Raw genomic sequence first — 18,545 nt, 5'->3', positions numbered from 1 at the left:
GAGAGAGAGGCACATTCCGAAATGTAATATTTTCCTACTTCAGTAAGGCTCTGGGGTTTAAAAGCTGGCTCCAATGATGTGTTTATATGGAATCAAATTCATTGAACTATGCCCTTTTAAACAGCTTGTGTACTTTCTCTTTACTTTGTTACACTGTGACTTTCCTGAAAACCTCCCCCCGGTTCTCCCTGTAGAGCATGCTGTGTAGGGGCAAGATAACCTTTGTCTATTCATGCCGTACTATGGTTGCACGCAGTCCTTTCATGGCTGTTTGTAGTGTGACATTACACACTGTACACAGACAGGAACAAAGTGCTGAGCCTAGTAAACTATGTGCGTGGCAATGAGAGAGTACAGTGTGGAAACAGTTAATTTGCTCTGACTGTTATACTTTCATAGCGAATAATAATTAATAATTGAAGCCATCACTTGAAGTTTCTGAAAGTCTGTGATTAACAGTTTTGCTTGGGTTTGACACCTGAAATGACACATGAAATGTCAGCTTTATGATTACCATTGATATAGAGATAACATGTACTTGCACTGATGGCACGAATTGCAGTTATTTAAATAAAACCAACTTTTGATAATCCCACTCCTAGAATAATATTTCTTATATACTCTGTTTATTACATGGCTGACTCCAGGTCTGTTACTAGGTGTTAATGGACTTGAAAATACGTAATAAAGTTACCTGCATTGTGAACTATACAATTTGAGGTTCATTATCACAGACGGGTGCAATGTGCATCCTAAGGCATGTTTTTTCAGGACACAGTCCCATGTAAAGGTTCCCCATAGTAAAAGCATTATAAAAACATGAAATATCATAGGTAAGCATGGTAAAGTCCAGCGAGATATGTATAGACTTAATAGGGAAAACTGCAAAATGATGGTGGTTAAACCTTTATGAGGGGCAAATGCAATCAAGCTACATTCTCAGATCTCCTGTGATTCATGACGTAAATGACCTCGGCTGTATTGATATTTTATTCTGCCTTCGGTCAGCTGATACACTAATTGGTTTTTATTCATATGGTAAAAACACTATTTAAAAAGATGTTCAACAGATTAAATGTATGGTAACTGGTAATATTACTAAATATATTTTCAATACCAAATAAAAACTAAGCTATTCTTGGGAATGGACCAGTCCCCCTACACCAGTATGTATGAATTTATATTAGTATTTATGTTGAACAGACTACAGCTAGCTATCTGAGGATGACTGTTTCATGGCTGTTCCTAGGACCTTTCAGAAGGTGTCATGTCATCAGTATTTTCCTAGCACTTCTCTGGGAGGGATATTTCTTCTAAGGGCACCCTGCCAACAATAACAGCAGACTCCAGCAGGTCGGCACAGGAAGAGAAAAGCTGGAAACTGTTTTGCAAGTCTCCCACTCCAGAACCAGAATGCCTTTATTTGAGGAGGCCTCGGGAGAGCCATACAGCTTCAAGAAGGCACATTCCGTTCACCTTATTTGCTAAACTGTTTTGTGTAAACCTATATGACAGATTCCTAGTGTGATGTGATTCTCTTTTCCAAGACTGTACAAGCTCATAGATGAAGCCCTAGAGGAGAAGCGTGATTTAGTGACCTTAGTTCACAATGAAGAGACGGGTCATAAACATGGACAGCACCCCAAGCACACGTGCCCTACTAACGCCAGGCTGCTAAGAGCACAATTTTGACAACCTGATTTGAAATGCCCAATTAGATTGTTGCCACTTACCGATCAGATAGACTGAAGATCAACAGGTGACTTCTCACTGTCAAACTGATCGCTTCTTTTCACCCACCTAACACTAAGAAACAGGTTTTAATGTGTAGAGAATGCTATGTAGTTGAAACATGTGTCAAAAATGTGTACAAGGCTTCTTTTAGTATTAAAACAGGTGACTTTCTTTGCAAGTTTCCCATCCAAACACTGACTAAGCCCAACCCACTTAGTTTCTGAAATACAATGTTCATTGTTGTTATGTGTCTTTACTGTTGGTCTAATACATGCGTCCGGAAACGTATTTTAATTTGATTGATTGCCACTATAATGTGTAAACCTCTGATTGACTGAATGGGTAAAGGGAAGGTTGGCTTGACATATATTCTACTTGCAGAGTAAGTGAAAACATGTACTGAAAATTTACAGCGGTAAACTTGGATTACAATGGAGAACCTGTTCCCAAAATCCTTATAAACTGAATATTGACGAATGCTTTCCAAGACTACCTCCTCTTATATGCTAAGAGAAGAAAACAATGTTTTAATCTTGCTTCAGGGGGCTCCCGAGAGGCGCATCCAGTAAAGGCGCTCCACATGGAGTGCAGGATGTATCCTATAGCCTGGAGATCGCTGGTTCGAGTCCAGGTTATGCCATCGCCGATCATGGCCGGGAGTTCCCAGGGGGCAGCGCACAATTGACCGAGCGCCGCCCGGGTGGGGAGGGTTCAGGGTAATCCTCGGTTCACCGCGCACCAGCGACTCCTGTGGTCGATCTGTGTTGTCCTCCGGCACTATGGGTCTGGTGGCTTCGCTGTAGACCTGCAGCACAAAAAAAGCCGGCTTGGCAGGACACGTTTCGGAGGACATGTGTGTCTGCCACCGTTTCCCGAGTCGGGGAGGGAGTTGCATTAGTGAACCGGGATATAAAATAATAATTGGGCATTCCAAATTGGGGAGAAAACCGGGGTCAAAACCACTGGCGACGACTAAATAAAAAAAAAAAATAAAAACCTTGCTTCAGGAGGTTATGTCAATCACGTCATGTCACACCTGAAAGTGAAAGAAGACACATATGTATTATGGATATAAAAATGAACTGTTTTTGAAGTGTTGAGTTCCCCAATACTATTAAGGGGCCTAAAACAAGGTTGAAACCAGCTGGTGCCAGTGATAAGGTTTTTAAAGTTAAGAGGAATGAAAATGGATTCATGCAATTTTGTTGTTACTTGATTATTGTAGGTACTCAAGCAGTTAATTTAAAAATGTAGTTAAAATGGTTTTATTCCTTTCAGAAAATATGGCTTATGCTCTCACTTTATCCATTGTCAGCTGTTTCCATAGTCTTCTGCATCTATTTAATACATTGCTCTGTTGCCAGTGTGTAGAGTGTTTAGTGCTCTTGAATAGAGGTTCAGGAGCATACACCCCAATATTAAGTAGAACATGTTTTTATTGAACAGATTTGTAAATTTAATGGGCAATTTAAAAAATACAAATGTCAAGTGTTTTGATACAATATTTGACCGCTTGCCTGCTGGGCTAAGTGAGACGATCACTTTATATATTTTAGGGCGATTTGAGACTCCCATGATAAACCTAGGGGCTGCTGTAGAGGCTGAGAAGACAAAAGTGGAGAGATGTTGGCTGACTGGAATACCGTGAATCCATACCATGAAGGGAGTAACGCAGCACAGGGGAAGTGACGTAGTGACATCTCTCTTCCTGAACTATGCTTAACAAGAACCATTTTAACTTTTGTTTTTGGGGAACTCTTTTTTAAAAGTTGACAGAAACTCCCGACTGAAAACTGAGGGCAATTTTAAATTGCAAAAAAGAAAGATTCACTGTACTTATGTGAACATACAGCAAAGTAAAAAAAATAGAAACAAATAGATGTTTTATGACCAGCGTCTGCAGGTATGACACGAAAACAGAAAGACACTTTATTCAAAATGGCAGATCACTACCTTTTTCTACCATTTCAAACTAACTTAAAATCCAAAATCCTAGAAAAATAAAATGTTAATATAGTTTTATGCAATACAGGAAATATTTATACAACAACATTGCAAGGTTCTGAAAAGTAGAAAATATTGATTAGTGTTCAACTGATTTAAATGGAGGGGGGGGATGAAATTAAATACAAATCTGAACATAAAAGGATGTTGAACGTAAGCAGGATTTGATCCAAACTGATATGACAGAGTTACTTTGAATTACAGCAGTGCTGAGTTCATACAACGGAATCACCTCATCCATCACACAACTGCACAATGCAGCTCTATCATATACATGTACCACCGGCCTCACTAATAACACAGTCTTTTATTTGTTTTGAGCATGGACAATACTCTTCTGAGCCAGGATGTAATGCATTTGCATCCACCAGGGTTCACTATGTGCAAAGTAAAAGTTAACACACAAAAACATAACCTCATGCACTTCTCTAAATGTAAAGATTTATTTTACCAGGATGACAACCTGATTTCATTCTCCAGTTGTTATTGTTACAAACTAGAAGTTAATTGGGACTCTTGATCGGTGTAGTGTCCTGTATTTCATAGACTGGTCGAACATTGGTAGTCTTTTTTAACATGTTATAACATGGTACTGTATTTGTTCATAGTCATTTTGCACTAACCATGTGTTTCCCATGCTTATATTATTAATTACTCTTCTTCACCATTCTTTAATATAGTTCCCAATGATTCACTACACCTGTGCTTTGTCATGATTTCAAAATGTACTCAACATGCTTTTACCATGGTTTACAGCAATAAAATATACATTTTATACTAAAACTGCAAAAAAAAAAAAAAAAATCCATACTTGGAATCAAAAAAGAGGAGTGATTTATATTATAATTGAAAAAAAATCATGTAACTCCTAATTCCAAATTGCTATTTTACATTGAAGTCAACACTATATAAATCACAGAGTTACAATTAATCTTTGAAAACCATATGTCTTCTGGTTCAATTAGACACTACTTAAACCAGCACTTCTTAGCTAACTTATGAAATGCACAGTGTTGTGAGATACTCTGCTGATACACATTCTGAAACCTGCGGGGGAGATGTGGGTGTTTTCTAGAGCGTTTAATGCTTGATTGGGAAATTTTAGGCTGCCAGTTCAACCTCTGCATGTTACATTTACAAAAGCTGAAATAAAAAGTTAGGGCTTGCGACAGAGTGGAAGGACCCCACACATGACCTGTATCTGTGAAATCCCTACATGAGAATGTATGGAATTCAGTCCATGTATTCAATGAAGTTAGGATTCACCTGTGTAAAGTTTTGAGGAAAGGCAGAGCTCTGAAGCTAGAGAGTCTGTAGGCATTAGTTTATTTTAAGGGAAGCTAGAGTATTAAGTCTGCAACCACAAACCATAATAGTGTGCAAAAGCACTGGACTACATCTCTTGCTGTCTGTCTGTTCCTGCCATACTGCCATGACCCGTCCCCCTTTCACATGTTAAAAATCCTGTGAGAGGTTCATCCACTCCATCACAGGGCTAATGGCAAGCACTTCCCCTTTATTTGGTCTGATTTAATCAGTCTAAAAACATTGCTTTTGCTTGCTATATGTACATTAGAAACCTTACTAAACATGTTTTGCTTTGCTCATATATCTCACAATGATGTTGTATTTTTACAAAAATATTATGCTGGGTGTGTTTTTGCTGTATTCTTCTTTAGTTTAGATTGTAGATGTGCAGACTGCCAGCATATATTTTATACATGCAGGATGCATTAAATCAGTTTTTAATGGTTTAATGTACATTTTCTTTGTTTCTTCACACATAATAATAATTCCATATAAAAATGACCATGTTAAATTTGCGCATTAATTCAGCAGTTCCCCATGTATTTCCCATCCCTATAATATACATTCAATATTCATTACCATGGTATTGGTTTACCATGTTTCCCACATTTTACATTACATCTCTAAGTTTTAACATGCTTTCGGTGTTTTTTTTGTTGCTAGGCACTTACCATGGTATTTCATTCCACTGTATTACTTAGCCAGTGGTCTATGCTGAAGGGAAGTGTATACCTTGTGGAACTGTAGCGGGTTTGAGGGATTTCACCATTATTAAAGTAAACAACAGAATCAGCTTGACTTTGCTTGTGTTGTCAAAGCTAAGGCATTCCTTTCATCAACTCTTAACCTTCTGAGGAAGCAACATTCCTTAATAGAAAAAGAAACTTTATGATACAATTTACTGCCAAAGCTTTCTGTTTCATGTTGAAGTGCAATACAAAAATGCATATATTTACCCCTTGTACTAAATATCTTGGCATCAGTGAATAGATAATCATCCCATCTTCGTATAAACAAAAATGCAATCTATCCCTTGTTTTCTATCCCTTCAAAAGCCCTTGTATGTACTCCTTTGCATTAAGATTAAACACACCATCCCTGTAAAAAATAAATAAATGAAAAAGTCAGACTGTGTGCCGTAGTTAAGGACTGAGGAAACAAGCAGATTAGAAAACCTGTCTGAAAGGAAGGAAGAGAATGCTGTGTTGACAAAGCTGATGAAAGTACTTTCTATTATAAAGCAGAACAATGTTTCCTTGCCTCACTGTTTCATTTGATTGCATTTTTTTTCCATAATAGAATAGGGGAAAGAATGTTTTAAATTAAACATTTGCACTGAACTTGATGCGCTGGTTTCTAAAAATTGCCCTTGAAATCCTTCATGGCTCCAAACAACAGCTGGAAAGAATAAGCAGTGGTCAGTTGCTTTGTAAACTAACAGTAATTGGACAGGGTGCTTTAGTGTAAGCCATATATCTTCACTACTGATTTGTCATCTCGTGCTAATGGAGTACCTTAACCAGCAAATGACATAAATCAGTTTGCTTTTGCACTTTTTCATGCCTCCTAGCAACTTAATTTCTTCCACAACTCTGTGCCCAGGAAGAAAAACAGTATTAACGCAGACTAGTTACAACGTACTGGTATTGTTTTCTAAATTATTGTGGTTTTGAAGAAATAAGGAAGAAAATAAAGAAAACTCAAATCAAGTAATATTGTCTGCCAATGGAGCATGGCAATTGTCTTGGTTTCAGAATATTTTTTGCAGTGTGGTAATGCTGTGATCTGCCAATAGTTCTGCTAAGATTTCTTTGTGGCAATACACTGGTATCATAAGAGTATTTTCTGTAAATAAGTAAAACATAGATCAAGCTGCCACATTGATTTTTATTATATGTGTCTCATCTGTGTTTCTGTATGACAGCAATGAATTCAACACTTATGTACAATACATACACGCTGTAGGCTGTTGTGGTACATGATTGTAGTTTGTTGTCTAGAGGATAGCAAGAGCGTTCTTGATCATATGACAAAAAAGAGTGCTATTTCATTTCTCACAGATGAAATTATTGTAATGATACATGCACTGCTAAAATTTTGTGGAAAAGACTTGTGGCTTGAATTTCCTAAAGCTGACTTCATACAGTCCCCTTAAGGGGACTATTCAAACCTCATACAAGAATGTTTGAAAGGCTATGTACTTAATAATTACAGCTACCATATGCCTTTGCCCCAAAAACAGTAAGAAGGTGTTATAAAACAGCACTATTGCTGAGACAAGGATCATAATTAAGCAACGGGACCTGAGAAATAGGCCTTTAAAACAAAATGCCAAACAGTTAAGATTTGGCCCTAACCCTAGGCTTGTGCTAAAGTTTTCCAAGGCTATAAAATAATTATTGTTCAGTACAGCACATCTTTATGGATTGTTCATTTTATTAATATTGACTAGTTCATGGTAGTTTGTACTGCAAAAAAAAAAAAAAAAACATGCTTTGATATGTGGCCATCATAGATGTCCATCTCTGGAAATGTTTCCTGATGTGGTTGGCAGAGTTTCCTAAGGTGTTATACTGAATTGACGTGCTTCTGCTGGCTTCGGTTTTACCACCTACAACTACTCGGGTTGTATGAGGACTGTTATTTGCATACGCCAGAATGAAACAACACTCTGCTGTATGAGACAAGATTCTACAAACTCAGAGGCAACATGACTTTCTTTAACACACAAGCTAATCAGATACTAGTTAGCAACCCCATCAGCACTGAATTTGTCTAAAGCCAGACAGCTGGAGGGAAGCATTAATGCAACTGTGTATTAAGATAAACATAAACAAAAGTTAAGTAAAGGATTTTTAAGATATTTATGCTTTAAACTCATTAGAGAGCTTTATTAGAGAGCTTCTGTAAATGTGGTAAAAATGTAACTGGTTCATAAGTAAGGTCATCTTATTACAAATGTCAATGCTTCCCTCAATATTCAAGTCAAATATGAACTCTCTTCACATCACTAGTGTAGTCTGCTGTTTTATCCTAAGTGTGGAGAACACCAACGTTGCCTTTAAGAAACTTAGCAAGCTCAGAAAAAAGATTTGATTATTAATTATTCACCGTGGAATTTCAGTAACTTATTATTCAGTGGTTTTGGGAAAACTGATGTTTAGCAGTAAGGAGAAATTTCTTTCACCATTTCATACAAGGTATCTTTTTAATGTGTCCCAGCTGTTCTAACAAGCAGATCATTGTACAGCATGTGTTCCTGTGTGCCTCGCCATTAGATCCATCCCTGTCAAACTGATCCAAACTCAGACAAGACTCAATGATTGTAGGGCTCTCTCAGAACAAGTATTCCAAAGGTTCCCGGTGCCTTCTCTGTTGTAGATTGCCTTGGTTTAGAAATAAATCAGATTCATCTGTGAAGCCAGTAGAGTAGAACAGTGACACTAGGCCAGGAAATTACTTTTACCAACGTCTACAGCCTAAAGAGTTTGTCTTTGTGCTGTTGTTTGTGACTGATGGGTGTTGGGGGTAATAGAAGGTGTGAAATGTGTGTGTAGGCAGGGACCAAAATAAAAAGTTGAATTGTCTGTTTCATTTTGCTGTGTACCTAGTCTTAATTAATCTCCTAGAACACAAAGCTGCAAGAGAAGTTGGATAGGACCCTAATTCACTTCCCTCAGTATTTCACTATTTTTTTATATGTGTACATCAGATAGTAAACTTTGGAGAGAGCACTGATGGAAGGAAGCTTTCTTTGAGTTGAATGGTTGCCATATTAAGCATTAATCTGCTGAATAATGTTACGTTAACATATTGAATGACATACTGCTTTGTAGTTTTCCATATACTGGAAAAATGTGACATTTTGAAATCTAACATGAAATGCTGTACTACTATTATGGCTTCCGGTAGACTTGTGCAATATCATTTAGTAGCTTCTTTGATTACATGATGTTAAATAAAAGATTCATAGTGTGCTATGACATGGTAATCAAAGGCAAGGATATGATTCACGCAAATGGAAAAAATGTGAGGTTTTAGTCATATTGAACCCTGACCCTCCCCATATTTCTATTAGGAATCACTGCAAGTATGAAAGTTCATTGTGAGCTAAAATGAATGATTTATTTTCAAAGAGAATGCAGGGGATTGCCAACCGGATGTCGTTCTAGGCAGTGGGGGACGGAGAGCAACATGTTTGGTGGTGGTGATGGAGGCAGAGAACCCTGAAAACAAATGACAGGTACAGTAGGTAGCTGAGGGTGGAGTGAGCATTTCTGGAGAGCAGGACAGAAAATTAGACATGGGATTAGATAAGATTATGAGACGGGATTGTCTCAGTGCCCTTCAGAACCAAGCCATGAATACAAATTATTTTTAAGATGGTTGTATTTGTGCTGCACCTCCAGCAGCACCTTGCCAGTGCACCCTAAAGCACCGACAGTCACTTTGTGTCAAGAACCGGTACAAAACAAAACCCAGTAATAAAATCTGGCTTCAGGCCTGTGCTCAAGGCCTTCAAACATAATTACGAATGCAAAACGGTTTACACAAGGCAGAGTGTGCAAAAAAAAAAAAAAATTGTTAACTGAAAGGCTGTTCCTCAAATACCTCTTTTTTTAAAAGTCAAATACCTATTTGAGGAACTAGCCATCTTTATATGTTTATCCTCACTTTCTACTTATTCCAAGTTTATCAAATTTAAAAATATAAACTGTCGGTACAGTGTAATTGCTTTCAAAAGCAAACAAACAGAAACATGAAAGTTACCTGAGGAGTTTATTGGAAAACATAACCCAACAGCTCCTTAGTAAGTTTCTCATTACAGATGGTTTCCAGTCAATACTATGGGGAATATGCAGTAAAGTAGTAGCGGTAATAGAAATGCAAAATATTTACATACTATATATGCTTACTGTTGTGAGTCTTATGTTTCACAATTTCTTTTGTTTGGGTGGTTGTCGGTAATTTTGAGCATTTACTGGAAAAGCACTAGTTTACAAAGTGCTTACTCCTAAATTACAGAATGTTTTGTTTCACGTAACATGTGAGTAATGGAAAAGCATCATAGTTACCGGAGACTGACCAGGTTATATACAATGTGTTGATTAACAACAACAATAACAATAATAATATATTAAATAGAATACATAAAAAGTCTGATAGCTAAGATAGAACATTATCTTATTTCCCTGTGTGGGAGATGCATATCTGTGATGACATGGACATATAGAGGCGAGGGGCCAAACTATACATATGCCACGCTTTCTTTTATACAAGCAGTACACTGTGAATGTACGTCATGGTGGTCTATGTATTCATAATACTGATAGCTCTAATTTTGCATTTACAGCTAGTATGTTACTGACATATTTGTGTAAAATTGGAACCTGCTTGTATGGTACTGATATTCAGCAAACGTCTAAATCATAATATAGGGTTAAAAATGTCACAGATATCACTGCAATAAATATCACTACTCAGTTGAAGCATTGAACTAAAGGTTCAAGGTAGTGGCACAGCCAACATAATCAATTTCTTTGTCTCTGAAAGTGTTTGACTGCCAAATAAAAAAGAGAACAGGACATTATAGCTAATGAAATAATTCCATACCTGCCTTACTCTTCCAAGATCTTACATTTTTAAAAGAAGCACATGGTATTGCAATGTTGTAGATTAATTTAAAAAAAAAAAAAAAGATATCTCAACGCAAAGAAAGTTCTGTTTGCACCTCCTTGGTCTACAGACTGTCTGAAAGTAATGCATGCTTCCTTTAACCCAGTATGGAAAAATTGCAATTAAATAAAAAGGATGTGTTGTTATAACATGTGCTTCTTTCAAAGCTGCAAAGTGCATGACAGGTTACATTTTAGGAATTATTGAATTAGCTAAAACCCCTTTAAATATGCAGCTGAAATAAAACAATGATGTTCCCCTGTGCCAACCACTGGACAGATAAACACAGAAAAATCACAGACACAGTAGGAGACTGAAGACCACACTATTAGTCCAAACTATGAGGTCTTTCTGGGACAACTTTGTGTGCCTTTTAAAGTTTGAGACAGCTAAAACACCCTTTGAGATCACACGAGCTACAGGTGGTAAAGCGATTGACCCAAACAGACACTTAAAACTGACCTTAGAATTCATTTATAGGCAATAAAGGCGCCTCATGTTTAATGTCTTAGAACACACACATTTGTGATTTGATTATAATCAGGAGAACCTTTATTCCAATTGTCATGAAACTGGGTATTAATATTATTTAGTGTAATTCAATGAGAATACCAGATTCTGGAGATATAAGAACATAAGAAAGTTTACAAACGAGAGGAGGCCATTCGGCCCACCTTGCTCGTTTGGTTGTTAGTAGCTTATTGATCCCAGAATCTCATCAAGCAGCTTCTTGAAGGATCCCAGGGCGTCAGCTTCAACAATATATAGGGGGTGTCTGTCACAGCCCTGGTGGGAGATGTATGTTACTGACATTTATTATTATTATTACAACAACAACAACAACAACAACAACAACAACAACAATAATAATAATAATAATAATAATAATAATAATAATAATTAGTAGTAGTCGTAGTAGTGGTAGTTTTTATGTATCTACAAATTATCATATCAATTGATATCGCCTAAAAAACTGAGTCGGAGTTGTGATTTTTGCATTTTAAGCAGTTTCTTTTTTGTTTGTTTTGTGTTTTTTTTTTTTTAAACTTTCATATGCCGACTAACATTGGGCAACTAACAAAACAACAAAAATACTAGACAGGTATAAATTATTAGAACGAAATGAAACTGGTTTAACTTAAAGAAAATATTTTATGTTTTTAAAATGATTAAATAAAACGTTTGGGAAAAGCCTGTTGCTCAAGTGAGGGGAAGGGTTTATGTATCACACCTCCGCTACAGAACAGCTGGCCATGATTTTGTAGTATTAGAAAAGGCTGTGATACTAGCTCGAGCCAGACTTCTTATTTTATGATCAGCGTGGTTTGTTGGGAGTTGCATTGTGGGTCCCTGAAATTGATCCAGTAAATTGGAGATGGCGCTGTGTACAGTGAATGAGTTAGCAGCCAAAGTTTGGAGAGCACAGGAAAGTTAGTTGGAGAAGCGATCTGCGATTCGCATTGCAGATATTTCCAGCATAAATGAAATTTGAACACTGCTATCCAGAGGACAAGAACAGAAATAGATTACAACATTCTCTGTCATAACTTGCGAATTGTATTCTTCTGGAAAACGCAGTTGCTTTGATAAATCTTATCAGTGATTGCTGCTACATGGGTTAAATTAATAATGTGCATTTTGAATGCAATACCTTAGGACAGCTGCGGGACATTTGTGCACTTTTTTGTAAAACGGCATTAACTGTATTTAAAATGAAATATCGACTAGGAAAACACCTCTGATTTGAATGAAAAAATGAACGACCCCCGAGTTGATAAAGACTTTACACCGATCTCCAGAAAACACCGACTCATGGCCGCTGTTCTAGCCGGGGAAGAGAGCGCTTTACCCGGTAACAGTTCCAGATCGGACCGTAATGGCATTGGGATAGTTTATTGCTTCATTTGTGGTGGGGGTGTAACTCCTGGAAAAGAACTGAAACTTCAAGTTAATTACCAGATAGAGAACTTTCCGTTTTTCCCGTTTTTACAGCACCAGGAGCCAGCGCCGGGGGCTGAAGAAGTGACCCCAGATGGATGTGTCACAGTGTGCGCCGTGTGTCAGAGTTTTCTCGGGGAGCAGTGGAACTCCTTTGAAAGGACCAGGACCCCTATAGAAAAGCGAATGTACTGGCTGAAAAGACCCTATCAGTGTGACTCAAGAAGGATTCCCCAAGAATGGAACACCTCCTACGACCTGGAAAGAAGGATGAGCGTGAGTAGCCAAAATTTTGACGCACGTGAATCGGACTTTTCATCCCTGTCTGATAACGAAAATATGTCCGATCAAGAGCTTGATTTTGTTGACAGACCAGTCATGCACAAAGAAAAGTGCACCATAATGCCCTCTAGCAACAAAACTTCTAAAGAAGGAGTTACAAAATATAACGACATAAAAAGTTGCCATGATTCTCAGATGGGAACGCGTTACCTTGTTGGTGGTTACGCCGCCCAGGACGCACAGAAATCGGATAGTGCTCTTCAGCCGGGCCGCTCTGTGCAAAGTATGAATCACGCAGCTCAAGCATATGTATCGCTGGCTCACTTCCAGGAATGCCTTCCACAGCGGTCCTATGACACCCCTTCTTCCGAGACACCTGTGCAAGACAACGGAATCATTATACGCAACAAGCAGCGGCTACCAGAGGAGAATGCCAAGCATCCAGACTCTCGCCAGCATACTTTCGATAGCAGCTGTAGTACTCGGGATCCCCTTGTCATGTTACAAAGTCATAAAGTAGCAGCCGCTTCGTTATCACCTGTCGGCGCATTGAACGTTTCAGACCGCGGCGGCTATTCCGACTCAGACAATGAAATAAACATAACCAGCGATAATGAACAAGAAAAAGTGTTTGATATCACAAGCAGCAGGGAGCATGTAATAGCGCTCAACAGACAGATAAGGGAGACTGGCAGTGTAATAGCAAAGTCCCTGAGTAACAGCAATGCGGTGGAGTGTGCCTGCTATATCTGTGGAAGTAAACTATCCCAAAATAACCAGCATAAAGTGTACGTGCAGAAGCAGGAGAGAATCTCAAGTCAGCCCTTTTTTCCCTTTCTGTGGCTCCATAGCCCGCCCCCAGGGGCCTTGCCTCTCAGCCCAGGTGGGTGCACCCTGGTATGTGATTGCTGCCATTCCTCCCTCATGCAGCAGTGGCAGGGCTTTGAGTTGGCTAATGTGCCAGTTCTGCAACGCCTATATGTGGTCCCCTTGAACGCTGGCACTTCAGGGTTGGCACCCAGAGACAGCGAAAACCACAAGCTGGAGAAAGCCGCGGCTCGTGAAGCTTGCTACCTGTGTGGCGAAGACTGCTGCAGAGATCTTAAAGTGACCTATTCCAAGGTTTTCAATAGCAACCCAAGTACTATGCACTTTCCCTTCATAAATCTACTGCCATGCCCTCCCAATGCCAAAGCTGTTAAGAACGGGAAGGTACACTGCTGTCAGACATGCTTTAGCATTTTAGAGGATATATGGGTAACTTACAAAGCATGTCTAAGTGAGGAGCTTATCACCTCAGTTAATAGCTTTTTGAGTCGGTACCACCAGGCTGTCCCAGGGGCAGCAACCCAGTCAAGTAGCCTGAGCCACCAGTCTTCCAGAATGGGCCACATCTCGGTTTGTTACCTATGCGGGGTAGAGCTACCAGCAGGAAGGGAGTTTCAGCTCAGTGTGAACCCACCGGGCCGGTGTGGAGAGAGGGAGCCTTTCTTCCCCTTTTTGACTGTCCATCCTCCCGCACCCATGTCCAAGCCTGCTGACTCCACTGGCCTGGTGTCCACCTGTGTGCTGTGTTACCACGACCTGTTAGGCCAATGGGTTCAGCATGAAGGCCGAGGCAGCCAGCCAACCAGCAGCCCATGGTCCAGGCAGTACGGCGTGGACACTTTTGTGTGCTTCTTCTGCAGACAGCAGAAGAAAAGGTGCCTGGGCTTAAAAACGGTGCAAGTGGCTCGGCTGCCGGTCTTTCTGTACGCTCCTCGGGTGAGCAATGCTCTGGTGGTGGATGATGGGAAAAAATTGACCATTGGATCTTGTGTGGATTGTAAAGCTGTGGTATTGGCTGGCCAAAACATGAAGCAAAACTGCCTCGTGGACAGCGTCTCTCCTCCTGGGAGACACAAGGTAAGTCTGCTATAAAATTAAATTGAAACAAACATTGTAATGGGTTTTAAAATGTTGGTAAGAAAGTTGTCGGATATCTGTAATGAATAGAGAATAACTGCTGATAAGAGGACTATCTGAGAAATTCTCTTTTACTTGCATGATAGAAAGAAAGATATAGAAACAGGATTGAATTACAGTTGTTTGAAACTTCTTTTCCTGCAAGTGCTGTGATGGAGGTAGAGCTAATCAGCATGGAGGGTCCCTAGGGGTAATTCAGCTTGTAACAGATGAGATAAGGTTTTGCTACACTAGTTATGCTTTCCATTAAAAGAGTTATAACTGACTTGATTTGGCTAAACTATGTAATCTAATACTGATACTGAGTTGCATGGACTATTTAGAGTAATTGATTTAAATTGTGTAATTTCTAAATACCGCCTTTTAAAAAAAAAAAATACAACAAAGACACATTGTTTACACTGTAGCAGATGTCTTCTAAAACCTTGATATTTAACTCCAGCAAGGTTGGCTTTATAAACTATGGTCTCGTAGATTCTTTGCTGTATTTTCCTGACCATTAAATTGGGAAATAATTGGGAATATTTATGGAATCACCCTTTTGTTTAACAACGTTTTCCTCAAGCTGAAAGAAAGTAGCTTTTTGTATAGTATCCTGAGTAGCCTAGTTTTTCTGATAGCAGCAACTTTTTATTCCAATATAGTTGAATGTCTTACAGATGATTGTGTCTAATACTGTAACTAACAGGTGCCTGTACAGTTTGCAACAAAGTTTGATATATATATATATATATATATATATATATATAATATTTTAACTGATATTCCTTAATTTGCCAGTTGTCCTAGTTTTAACTTGTGTGTTTTCTTTCCTATTCTTCCTATAAGTATGTACTTGATGTACTGTAACACACATTTTAAACTGTTCTTGCTTAAAATGTATATAGTCCTGCGCATTGGAAAGAGCTTTGTCTTTTTACATTTGAATACAAGAGCTGTCAAAAGTTTACTGTGGGCTGATTGGTCTGCAGTCAAAAGTATGGTTTCTTTGTGTCTTTGTTCTTAGCTGCTGTATAATCTGGTAAAAGCTTCGCAAAGTTTAGTATAATGCAGTAAAGCCTTTGCAAATCACATTTTAGTAAAGGTTCAGAGATGGATAATCATGGTGAATGGGTAATGAAATAATTAAACTGTTTCAAATGACTTTAGGTTTTAATTTCTAACTTAGCAGAAATGCATCAACGTCTAAGTACTGAGGATCTTTTAATTCCTTGCTTGTTTATTATGCGTTAATTAAGGTTGTGTAGACATTTTAAATAAAACTCCTCCCTTCCTGTGCTGTAGGTGAATTTCACTCCCTTTGACTAACTGCAGGTATTTTCATGAATTTTAAAACTTTTTGGAAGACGGACTGTCCCCACTCACATTATGCCATCCAATTTTTGCCTGTCGGAGAAAAATAAACGGATTAGTAACCCCTATCTTGAATCTAATGCATTTGCATCCCTCTGCCTTCCCCCTCTTCACCTTTGTGACTACCCCTTGGTACTATTTGTTATGGGGCACCTACAGCCTCATCCAGTTCGCTAGGTGGTGGACCCTCTAAATAAGCGTGTTTGAGGAAAATATTTCACACTGTTGCATAAAAAACTGTTATTCAAATTTCTGTGTTGTGATTTGTCTGGAACAACTGAATATTGGGGTGTACTACAAAAAAAATGGTATGAATCAAAATATTTTAGCAAAAAAAAAATTGTAAAGCCTTTGTAGGAAACTTTTAAAGCCATGGCTTTCACTCCTTTAGGCATGGGGGGAAGCACTGCCAAATGTCTATTTCAGGTGAACCATTCTGAATAAACTTTATTTCACCTGTTGTGGGACGTGTCAGCTTAGTTAAGGGGCAACAGTGTCTCGCAGGGTGGGCAAAATGAGCACTGAAGATGAAGTCACTGTGACGTTACTGCAAACTGCATGACTTCATGGTTTTGGAAATGTAACTGGGACTGGGAAACAGGTGCTCCGTCGTGGAATGACACGTGATCTGTTGGAGAGCTGGTCTGTCATTGCTTTCGTGTCACTATGAGGCACACATCTGCTTCCTCTGTTTCCTGGAATATTTGTTATTGGGAGAAAAAAAAAATGAAGAAGGATTTAAGTATTGCTGACAGTGACCTGCCTTTTGAAAAGAGATCGAGCATTTTGTGCAGGAGACAGTGCTACATTTCACCAATTAAAAACAGACCCACTTCTTTAAAGTGCTTTCCCTTAGACATTCCACTGAAAGGGATCTATTCAGAGGGAAAGAGAGCGCTACACAAATATGCATTAAATAAGGTAACAACCGCTTCTGCATTGTGATAACTAATTACGTTTGCTATTTACCGGTAATTTTATTGAAATATTCAATTTTATTGAAATATATTCTGAAGGAGTAGTCGCATGCCCTTTTTACCTTTCCTGCATTTCTCTTGCTGCAGTACATTAACTGTGAAATTCTGACACCCTTAAATCGAATGCACCATCGACTGCTATACAGCATTGTAATGAGAAAGACATGGTGCCTGAAGCGACATAGTGGTAACAGTATAGTGTAGTGCTTGCCTTTAGTATGAAGCAGACATGTTCATATTTTTTTCTGATATGATTAGAGTGGCTTTTTTTTTTGTTTCACGTAACATCTACAGTCTCAAAATGAAATGTGATATGGCGACACACGAGTGCTGCTTAGATATTGATTTTGGAGAGATGTGACATGATGCCTTATAAAGAAAGAAAGACACATGCAGCTGGCATAATGCATCTACCCTTATAAAACATTTTCTTGCCTCAAGGGGAAGTGTGAGGAGCGGTCATGTTGGGATGATGACTCAATTGGCAGGTGACTGAAGCCAGCTGAACTGTAGAAAGGAACAACCAGCTTCTATTGAAATACTAAGTTGAAACATTGGACCCAATTCCCAACATTATTGACTGTTTTAAGGGAAGTCCATTTTGATTAATTGCATCAAGTTTGCAGCTCATGTAGACTTTTTCAACCGTTTCCGAGAGGGTTTTACTTATTTTATTTATTTATTTTGTAATGTTTATAAAAACACTGTTTAACCTAAGAGAATGTTTATAAATCAAAAACAGCCCTTATAAAAACATTAAAACTGTTTTGTAAATAGAGACCATTATTAACTTCTCTAGATGTAATTACAACCGATTCTGTTCACAAAAAACAGTTAACAGTGTCCCCCTGGCTGCTGTAGACATCACCCCTATTCTTCCTTGGTGATGAATTCAAAAGTGTGGCATTTCAGCTAGTCTTGGTTAGGTTTGGACACATTAAAAGGGGAGCTGTCTTGCTGAAATGTCCACCAACTTCTTGGACAAAAGTTAATTCTTTCCCTCAACCAACTTATATTAGTGCTTATATATACCTGTATGCTATGGTTAATATTTTTAATATCAGCCATGTGGTGTGTGCAACAAATATTACACAGACAGTGAATGATGAGGTTTGTTAAAAAGAGTAAATGAAATGCATTTAACCAAGTCTTCATACTGTAACAGGCCACGGTTGTTGAAGTAGACACCACTAGTAGATGACAGTAAAACCAGTGCAAATTGACACATTTTCAGTTCCTGCTGGTGTTTGAACATGTTGGCCAAATGCTAGCCACAGTGAAATAAAATGTTATTTTATATGAACATGT

At 38.5% G+C, this 18,545-nt stretch overlaps 1 protein-coding gene and 1 long non-coding RNA gene across 3 annotated transcripts in view; one reads left to right on the top strand and one right to left on the bottom strand.

Annotated features, from left to right (window-relative positions):
* Window positions 1–1,409: 1,409 nt before the first annotated feature.
* Window positions 1,410–13,515, bottom strand: LOC131698772 (uncharacterized). The gene is made up of 3 exons (XR_009307784.1): window positions 13,404–13,515; window positions 13,153–13,318; window positions 1,410–2,770 (listed from the first exon to the last, which is right to left on the bottom strand). It is a non-coding gene; the product is annotated as an uncharacterized LOC131698772 (long non-coding RNA).
* gse1b (Gse1 coiled-coil protein b) overlaps window positions 12,044–18,545 on the top strand; it is a 255,712-nt gene continuing 249,210 nt past the window's right edge. For both annotated transcript variants that reach the window (XM_034040808.3, XM_034040807.3), the window contains exon 1: window positions 12,044–14,847. In XM_034040808.3, coding sequence (XP_033896699.3) covers window positions 12,478–14,847 — 2,370 coding nt within the window. In that variant the 5' untranslated portion in view covers window positions 12,044–12,477. The remainder of the gene's footprint in view (window positions 14,848–18,545) is intronic.

This window comes from Acipenser ruthenus, chromosome 19 (assembly GCF_902713425.1).
Source record: "Acipenser ruthenus chromosome 19, fAciRut3.2 maternal haplotype, whole genome shotgun sequence".
Taxonomy (NCBI): domain Eukaryota; kingdom Metazoa; phylum Chordata; class Actinopteri; order Acipenseriformes; family Acipenseridae; genus Acipenser; species Acipenser ruthenus.
Note: the sequence above shows the minus strand (reverse complement) of the source record. Positions and strands in the feature narration are given on the sequence as shown.